Below are 8,920 nucleotides of genomic sequence, written 5' to 3'. Positions count from 1 at the left end.
ATAAAAATGTTCATTCGAAATTAAATACTGCACTCGTTCTGTTGGCGTTTTACTTTTAACATAACAATATAAAAACTACGTAAATAAAGGTAGTGGGTGGAAGACTTCATAACGTACTCAAGTAATCCCGGATTCGAGACTGAATACAAACGACATTGCACACATGCGATGTTGCTGTTCGTCCTACGCATTTTTAGGTCAACAGTTTCGAAACATACACTGAAACACTCAGTGAAATTTACATGAACATTTTATATTTAAGGTGAACCATATAGTATTTACGAGATATAAATGCATTAAAGGGTGTATGTCACTTTAAATTTGTTAATGCTAATAGTTGCGCCACAGAGAAGTATTTCTCTAAAAGTTGAGTGATTACATGACTAATGTTAGTATCATTGCACATTGTTTAAAGTTCATTGTTTTGTTATATGTACTTTAACACAACTGTTGCTGGTCGGTATCGCACTTATTCTCTTTCTTTGATCATCATAGCCATGTAATTTGCACCGTAATGCCCGTATTTATACCAACCAGCATATTGCCATCCCATTAGACAAGGTGTGTATACCCCGTTAATGTTGGAGTACGAACAACCATGGTGCCACCACCCACTGTGGTTTGGCTCGGTGCAATTTAAGGAACGAATTTGATCACTAATCTTATCATAAGTTGAAAAGGAAAATCCGTTGCTCTGGGTCAGGGAATCACCCAACATGGATGAAGTGTTGAATCCACCAACGTTTAGTTTGTAAGCTTCGGCAGCGGAAGCCACGCGAAAGAATCTACATATATAGTAGGGTGGGGAAAGATGAGACAACTTTTCATTCTTTTTTCTCATCCCATTTGGTAGTAAACAAAAAACATTCGAAGAATCATAAAACTGCATCCTTACGACTTCCACAGACCGTTGTCAATTGCCTAAAACACGTTCAGCGTATTTGAATATTATGTGCTAAAAGTGTCCCATCTTCCCCCACAGTACTCTAAATATTATTATACCACAACTCAACACAATAAACATGATGTTAACTTACGAGTACTGGACGTTGTTGGAGAAGATCCAGTTATGGTAGTAGCAGTCCATTTTGATGTCGATTCGAAGAGCAGATTTATTATTTCTAGTTAACAAATGCAGATTTTCTAGCCCTATATGCGGAATATTAGTTTGATCGTATTTCATGTTTCCTATTATTAATTTATTTTATACCTAACCAAAAATCCCCATCAAGATTCCCAAACCCGTTCGTATAGTTGGCCCAATCTTGATAAAAATCAACAGAACCATTTTGTCGACGTTGTACAAACTGTATTTAAAGAACAAATAATATTAATTCCTGACTCTGTGCGAGTGTTTCAACCATCTACATACCGTCCAACCTCCACTGCCTGGCTCCATATAGCACGAAACATTAAGCGCTTTCCCGTTTGGAAGTAAAATTTCGTATGTGCCGTTGCTTGTGTATCCTTGAACAAAGTATTCGTTGCAGCTTCGGAATACTGATGTAAAGAACTTAATATGTGAACATGAGTGTTACGAATAACCATTACTAAAACTAACCGTTATCGGATGCGACCCAATCTACAGCCAACCATATTTCATCCCATCCCGATTTCTGATCTGTGCGTTCGAGTTCCACCAATACACTGTACCGTTGTATATCTACGACGGTCACTTTAAACGTGTGTGGCAGTGAAGAATCCACTGGTCGAGCTGTAGCGCTGATGTACGCGGGTGTTGATGTCATACACATTTCGTACACAACGTTTAACATTTTCTTTGGATTCTTGGAGCCGTACAGCTTCTTATATGTTCCACGCCCAATACTTGATTGCTCTAAAAAAGGAAAAAAATTTTCAAATAATAAATTATTGCCAAAGTAGTTTTACCACTTACGTGATTTCCACACCATTATAAAAAGACATGCCATCATCAACAAATACTTCATTTTGATATCTTTCTAACTGCGATACTAATACACAAGCACGTTTGCTGGTACTAGCTGCCTATATGCTACCATTGTATGTGAAGTAGCTTATTATAAAAACATTGTTCCTGGAGGTGTTTCGTTTCAGCAGATAAAAGTGTGGGAAAAGTTGACAAAGCGGATGATGAAACATCCCCCACGTATGAATGATGCAATACCGGTTTTGTGTGGGAATTCTGTATGCAAATGTAGTATTGCTATTACCGGATTTGCTTCGCTGTAAGCATAGGGCGCGTACATGCAGTTGACGTTTGTTACGCGCAGTTGAACGACGTTGGTACCACCAACCTCCACGATCTCTGTTCGCACAAAATGTGCCATAGTTAACAGCGACAGCTTGTAAAGCAGAGAAGGAGCTTCGTTTCTTATTGTTTCGATAGATTCGAGATCAACCTGTATATAGTAAGCTTTTTTTATTTCTTATACGATTTTAGATCTCTTTTCCTATAGGTTTGTTTTCATTGGGCAGCATTGGATCAGCGAGCGGCAATCTTACTGTTGGCTACACGTTGTTCAATCATTACGCGTTTGGATGCATATAGCTTCCATTGGTGGATATGTACTTGGTAACGCGATATTTGCTTCTGCGTTCATGCACGCTCGTCAAGCATGTTGGTCCCTAACCTGTTACATATAAAGGCAGTGGCGCCACTAGACGTGTTATGTTGAATTTTGACGAATTCTACAAAGTGGTGTGGAAAAGTGGTTTGCTCTCCTGTTGTGGGTTATTAGCTCGATGTTGTTACCATGTTGTGGGCGTGTGTGTCCTTGGGCAAGATACATAACGGGTGAATGAAACACAACATCCGTGTTATAGCATTCATTATCACATTTTATTTTATTTTAGTTTCGATTTATGAAGAGCGGATACGCGTCTACTGCAACGGTGATGCGGTTTCCTGAAAAACGTAATACGATTTAATCGTCTGCGTTTGGACCAGACAATAAATAATATGCACAAATATATTGCGGTGAAAATGGGCATTATGCAAGTTTAAATAATAATTTAAAAGTTATATGCTCATAGCCCTTGTTCTTGCTATACAGGTCTAAGGTCTTACAGGAAGTGGTTTTGCATGTTTAAGTTGTGGTGTTGATAAAATGGCATTAACAACACAAGAACTTAAAATAGCGAAACAAAGCTACCCCGTGTTAAAATACTCCAACTTTCTGTCAAAACACCTAACGTTGCCGGTATATGCAGCACTTTATCAGAAGGTAATGTTTCCTTAAATATTTGAATATGGTAGTCAGTAAATTAACATAATTTTTGTAGAAAACCAGCAACGGTGTAACGTTAGACACGTGTATACAAACTGGGGTCGATACACCAAGACTTCAGTTTGGGTTGGTGGTTGGCGATGAAGAATGCTACACCTTGTTTAAAGATGTCTTATATCCAGGTCATATAACCGTTATGACTTTATTTATGGCTTAATTGGCCAACTGTGGCCTAAATTTCAGTTCCACTGCCACGTCTTCCCGTATAGAATCCTAATACTTCTTCTTACTGTAAACCATAATGAAACTATTGAGCAATCGGTAATAACTCGTCAGTTAACCTCATCTAGTAAGATTACTCGGTGTCAATCGTATATATAAACAAAGAGATAACCTAACGAATATTACACGTTGCATATTTATTTTAAATTTTACATTTACAGTCATCAAAGAATATCACGAAAATTTCGACCCTGCAGTTCAAATGCACGCTGATGACGCCGCGCAGTTAAATAATGACGTGATCGTCAAACCATTCGACGAAAAATACGTCATATCCGTTCGTATTAGAGCAGGCCGATCAATCAGTGGATTTCCATTTGCTCCCTGCTGCACTCGTGCGGAAAGGAGAAAAGTGGAAGAGATCGTAGTGGGGGCGCTGAAGAACATTGACAGAGAATTTACAGGTTTATTGAACACGTGCAAGTTGTATCCCAACCGCCCTACTGTATATGTAAAAGTTACTTTAATTTTTGATTCCACGTTAAAATACAGGTTCGTATCGCACAATTGATTCAATGAGCCCTGCTGAGATTGACAAGCTAACGAAAGAGCATATTCTGTTTTACAACGTTACGGAATTCTCTTACAGAAATGATGGTATAGCGAGAGATTGGCCTGACGCAAGAGGGTTTATGGTGAACGAAAGAAATGATTTTATTGTTTGGGTGAATGAAGAGGATCATGTTCGGATCATATCTATGCAGGTGTTAACTAATTATACCGCTGGTAATTTGTATAGTAGGGTGAGGAAAGATGAGACTTTTGTTTTATTCTATTTTCTCGACCTTTGGTAGTAAACAAAGAACATTTAAAGAATTTTATACGCCATCAGGATATTTGGATATTATGTGTTAAAGGTGTCCAGCCTCCCCCTCCCCTTACTACAGTATATATTATTATACAACTCTCTAACGAAATACATTTTGTAAAATGGCTGCGGAATTTTATCATTTGAATTTTTGTATTGCTAACGGGTTTATTTAATTGCACAACTGTAATGCTTTAAACTTATTGTACTGGTACTTTCTGTCACTTTTAGTCGGGTAACGATCTTCAATCTTGCTTCGAAAATTGGAAGAAAGGAGAAAAACAGCTTGAAGATGCAATTAAGGTGAGTATAATGTTAGAATACAGACCTAACCGATCACATAAGTAACCGTGTGAAGTTTATTAGAACGCTGGTTATAAATACGCATGGAGCAAGAACCTCGGCCATCTTTGTACATGTCCAAGCAACATCGGGACTTCAATGAGATGCAGCGTTCATGTTAGACTTCCTAATATGTCGGTACATCCAAAGTTAGATGAAATAATAAAGAAATTAGGGTAAGAAAATAAAGCTGAACTTAACGACTGTCATTAATGGCCGCCGAGGATAAATAAGTTACATTCATTCACACATGTAGTGTCGCCAAACGTGGAAACCTTGGTGAACATCGTTCTTCAACCGATCAGGAACTGCTTGATATTTCCAATGTAAAGAGAATTGGAATCTCGGAAGTTGGAATTGTTCAGCAAGTTTACCAAAGCGTTACGAGGCTTATTGATATGGAACGCCAGCTGGAAGCGGGGAAACTGTTGGACGACGTGTTGAAGTAGCACGGTTAAAATTGCTTAAGTGTCACACTGCTATTATAACTTCCACAATATTCAAGAATTTAAACGCCTTGAGCAATAGTGCAGACCCACATAGTGGTTGTTATACTTGTTACTGTTCCAGCTGTTGGTAAATTACAGGAAAATACCCCCCCTATTTCTGCATCGTGTTTAATCAGTTTATTTATTGCCTTCGTATAACCTTAAAATAAATATGTTGGAACACATTCATACTCTTCTTATACTTTAACACTATTGGTCAGAATCAAAATAATGCTTTCATCCTAACATCATACGATTAATATTAGAAAACAGCCCATTTAGCGAGTAAATAAAGTTTGTCCGTAAACGAAACATACAGCAAGTTACGATAATCCATGCTATATAATCTTTGAGGGGTCTTTAAACTACAGAGAGAAAAAAAACAATCGTGAAAGTGTTTATATATACAATGTTATCATTTATATCAAATATAAAGCAACAATGAACCGTGATGTTTATCTTGGTCACAGAAATATAAAATTAACGTTGCCAAAAACCCCCAAATGTAAGAATATGTTTTTTTGCCGCGCATTTATGTAAAGTCATGAAACACAATACTTGATTGAAATGTGTAGTTTATGTTGAAGCTACAATATTTTATATTTCTAACTGTCCAACCTCTAAAACAAACAACAGAAAAAGTGTAGTTGTTTTCGAAATGTTATTGAGGTGTTCTTACTTAGTATTGCAAAATAGTTCCGTCTGCTGTACAACGAACGTAATACGTCACTTGCAATGCCGATCGCCACTCCATGCCGCAGGAATGGTTGGTCAATGTACGAAATGGAAAGTACAAAAAACTCAAACACCTCTGACCCGCTTTTCACACCAACTTAGAACATTCCATAGTAGCCCGATTCGAAATCGCAAGAACGACCTACAGAAATACACACAGAAAGCAAAAAGATGGATTTTCGATGCCCAGGTTCAACTTGACAAGCTGGTTGAATCTGTTTCACCTTCAGCTAAAAAAATAATGGATAACCTCGTTGCAGGTACACGCATGCAATAATGGCAGAAACATGAAGAACATAACTTGCTCTGCTATTTCATCATGTTATCTACTGCAACAAGTTTTACTTTGTTCTAAATTGTATTTTTGGCCATTATTGTAGCTCATGTAGTTTTGCCGCAATGTTTGAAGCTTAAGTATCAACTAGTTTGCAGAGTATAGCAGATGCACTCGTGGTTTATGTTAGCATTTGTCCCACCCTTATAAATTAGACAAAAATTGAGCGTATAAAAATATGTATATTGTGGCTCGGGATGCATGTGTTTGTGTGTCAATTTAAAACAATGTTCGCTGTCAGGCCAATCTTACACAGTTTCCCATGTATGATACCATCATGAATATTCCACAGATTTGCATCAAAACCTTCATGTCTAACTCTATGTTTACCACTGAACAGTTGAATGTTAAACACAAGTTGTGTAGAATTGAGTGTCATGTCCACTAAACTAAGGTAGAAAACATTTATAAACCAGTATTTTATCAGGTTTTCGACGTGAGTGGGCGAATATTCAATCTTATTGGAAAATATCGAAAAGGAAATACAACCATCCTGGCAGTTACATCAGCTATAGAGAAGAAATGACAATCTATAATGTAAATTCATAAAACATAGTAATTAATTTGAGTAAATAAATTACGCCCAAATTCATCACTATGTATTCGTGTATGACCTTTAGATAGGATTTTTTTTGCAAAGAGTAAAAAATATTTCATGTTGATTTTCCTGTGTGATTATTGGTGCTTAATACCGATACCTCTGTATTGAGAATCAATACCTGAAACTAACTGAAAATAGCGGAAACAGCATGGATTATTTTGGGAAATCTAGAAGTAAAACTTTCCTTATATCAAGTTATTTTCCCAGTTAAACCAGGATGGCATCAAAGCTGCGCCACTTTTACCGATCGCCGTGTTACCAATGGGATTCTTCCTTATACTGATACCAGTGTAAGTTTTTACAACAAAATGTTCGTTGGATGACTTAACTTTGCATTTTTCAATAGTGTACATGGTTATTACTAATAAAAGATAGTTATTTCACTTTATCTTTATTATCAACTTTCATACACCAGATTAGAACATATATTAACCATATTAAAACCGTGCCATTTTTCAGGTACTTTTTTCCACGTCTTGTTCTGCCCCAAACATTTTGGTCGAAACATCAACGATATAAATTTCTCTCACAAATCCATCGCAGTAGAATTCTTGACTATGGTGTCATCATTCATCATCTTAACTATCATAAACTTAACTCTGATCAAAACACCAAATATGCTCTTGAAGGAATTTGCAACACAGTAAGATTTTATTTATACACGTGAAACAAGTCAGAAATGGCCGCAATTCAAGAGAAATCTAAAAACCAAATTATCTATAGTATTTGGATATTAAAATATGTAATAATACTAAACAACTCATAGTAATTGCGATAAGAATTAGAACATATCGTTCTTGCTTTCTCGGGAAGAAAATTCACCACGATTTCATGCTCTGAGCTTTTTTTATTTTCATGTTAACGCTAACCCAAAAACCAATAATATTTAGCTAGCAGGCGGCAATATTCCCTCAAATTCTGACATGTTAAACAACTTGAAGCCTTTATGCAAGCTACACGATGGGCCGTGTAATGTGGATCATATGGTGTACGTTTTATTGGTGAGTTTCTATTAAAAATATAGAAGGTAAAAACATGTGAGGAACTCATATATTTTGCTCTGAGCTTTTTAAAGATTTAATTTATTATTGTCATGGTTTGCTTTAAAACATTTCAACCCATGATATATTATGCCCTTTTATTATTTCTCCCATGATATATTATACCCCTTTTATTATTTCTCTTTATTACAAATCAAACAATTGCCCCAAGATCTATTTTACAGTTAAATAATACACCTGGCAGCGACAATACTTTTCTGTTATATTTGTTATGAATAAAACGGTGTATTTAGTCAATTATCTTGACATTATTTCCCAATCATTCGTTTTTTCAAGCGTGCGTTTTGTCGTACAATCATGGTTTCAACGTATCAACCTCCATCATGGCTCAAATATCGCTTGAGGAAAAATGCCTCGCTCATCATCAGTTTGGATCACAAATTAAGGAGAGAAGGCTTACTTAACAATCTGAGCAGTTTGGAACTATCTACGGTAAGCGCTGACAATTGCTATTTTTGAAGAACACTGGCTGTAATGAAAATGTAAAAGTGAAAGGCTTGTTTTTGATAGAGTGTTAGTACAAAGTGTCCGGAAGATAAATATTAAATGATACGTTCCAGGCATCAATGATGAGGGGTATTGACGGTGCAGAGTTGTCGAGGGAAGCTCAACTATATTGGTTAAACAACTGGCTTCAACTAACTAAAACATGTGATGGTACGTAACACTTAAGATAAAACCTCGAACGAGGATTTTTTTGTTGCAATTTAGTAAATTTACACAAAACGACATAAAATTTCTGTAATCGTATAATAGTCAAATAACAGCCATATAAGGATTATCTCGTATGCGACGTTATTGTCCTTATTTTTCATTTATCTCGCAGACAGCGATGCTTGGTTTGTCCTTCACGCAATGGTTCTAATGTCGTACAACTACAGCGAGCTTAAGTACCAGCGACGAGCGTTTGGTTGAAAGTTGTTGAACCAACATTAAGTAAACGACGGCAACAAAGTTTCCAGGAATAAAACCCGAACGGGGTGTTTTTATTTATTGCAATTTTCATGAGGTTTCTAATACACCAAATCTATATTATACGGTGCATTATACCGCAGAATAC

General features: G+C 36.5%; 3 protein-coding genes across 3 annotated transcripts; 2 read left to right on the top strand and 1 right to left on the bottom strand.

The window, feature by feature from the left end:
* Nucleotides 1-237: 237 nt before the first annotated feature.
* LOC149731935 (microfibril-associated glycoprotein 4-like) lies at nucleotides 238-2,118 on the bottom strand. Its single transcript, XM_089885484.1, has 6 exons — nucleotides 1,898-2,118; nucleotides 1,562-1,837; nucleotides 1,373-1,500; nucleotides 1,211-1,307; nucleotides 1,038-1,149; nucleotides 238-785 (listed from the first exon to the last, which is right to left on the bottom strand). The coding sequence occupies exons 1-6, from the start codon at nucleotides 1,947-1,949 to the stop codon at nucleotides 470-472; spliced, it is 981 nt and encodes a 326-aa protein (XP_089741610.1). The 5' UTR covers nucleotides 1,950-2,118; the 3' UTR covers nucleotides 238-469.
* Nucleotides 2,119-3,040: 922 nt separating this feature from the next.
* LOC149731934 (lombricine kinase-like) lies at nucleotides 3,041-5,314 on the top strand. The gene is made up of 7 exons (XM_089885481.1): nucleotides 3,041-3,206; nucleotides 3,265-3,391; nucleotides 3,653-3,895; nucleotides 3,984-4,195; nucleotides 4,531-4,602; nucleotides 4,666-4,817; nucleotides 4,898-5,314. The coding sequence occupies exons 1-7, from the start codon at nucleotides 3,090-3,092 to the stop codon at nucleotides 5,088-5,090; spliced, it is 1,116 nt and encodes a 371-aa protein (XP_089741607.1). The 5' UTR covers nucleotides 3,041-3,089; the 3' UTR covers nucleotides 5,091-5,314.
* A 331-nt stretch (nucleotides 5,315-5,645) lies between these two features.
* LOC149731933 (LETM1 domain-containing protein 1-like) lies at nucleotides 5,646-8,895 on the top strand. Its single transcript, XM_089885480.1, has 8 exons — nucleotides 5,646-6,124; nucleotides 6,626-6,735; nucleotides 7,007-7,089; nucleotides 7,259-7,442; nucleotides 7,690-7,800; nucleotides 8,137-8,292; nucleotides 8,421-8,517; nucleotides 8,687-8,895. Exons 1-8 carry the CDS (start codon nucleotides 5,788-5,790, stop codon nucleotides 8,773-8,775), a joined length of 1,167 nt encoding a protein of 388 aa, XP_089741606.1. The 5' UTR covers nucleotides 5,646-5,787; the 3' UTR covers nucleotides 8,776-8,895.
* Nucleotides 8,896-8,920: the final 25 nt, after the last annotated feature.

The sequence above is a fragment of the Ciona robusta genome, chromosome 9, assembly GCF_009617815.1.
Source record: "Ciona robusta chromosome 9, ASM961781v2".
Taxonomy (NCBI): domain Eukaryota; kingdom Metazoa; phylum Chordata; class Ascidiacea; order Phlebobranchia; family Cionidae; genus Ciona; species Ciona robusta.
This window is presented reverse-complemented; position numbering and strand designations above follow the sequence as displayed.

What these genes read in the sequence shown, in the direction of transcription:
- LOC149731935 (XM_089885484.1), bottom strand. Translation starts at nt 1,949, where the DNA reads ATGAAGTATTTGTTGATGATGGCATGTCTTTTTATAATGGTGTGGAAA. An exon ending in TGATGGGGATTTTTGGTTAG is followed by an intron (nt 1,150 to 1,210) that starts GTATAAAATAAA and finishes TTCCGCATATAG; the next exon opens with GGCTAGAAAATCTGCATTTG. An exon ending in TCCAACAACGTCCAGTACTC is followed by an intron (nt 786 to 1,037) that starts GTAAGTTAACAT and finishes CTATATATGTAG; the next exon opens with ATTCTTTCGCGTGGCTTCCG.
- LOC149731934 (XM_089885481.1), top strand. Translation starts at nt 3,090, where the DNA reads ATGGCATTAACAACACAAGAACTTAAAATAGCGAAACAAAGCTACCCC. An exon ending in ATGCAGCACTTTATCAGAAG is followed by an intron (nt 3,207 to 3,264) that starts GTAATGTTTCCT and finishes TAATTTTTGTAG; the next exon opens with AAAACCAGCAACGGTGTAAC. An exon ending in AGCTTGAAGATGCAATTAAG is followed by an intron (nt 4,603 to 4,665) that starts GTGAGTATAATG and finishes GAAGTTTATTAG; the next exon opens with AACGCTGGTTATAAATACGC.
- LOC149731933 (XM_089885480.1), top strand. Translation starts at nt 5,788, where the DNA reads ATGTTATTGAGGTGTTCTTACTTAGTATTGCAAAATAGTTCCGTCTGC. An exon ending in ATATGGTGTACGTTTTATTG is followed by an intron (nt 7,801 to 8,136) that starts GTGAGTTTCTAT and finishes CGTTTTTTCAAG; the next exon opens with CGTGCGTTTTGTCGTACAAT. An exon ending in GCAGTTTGGAACTATCTACG is followed by an intron (nt 8,293 to 8,420) that starts GTAAGCGCTGAC and finishes GATACGTTCCAG; the next exon opens with GCATCAATGATGAGGGGTAT.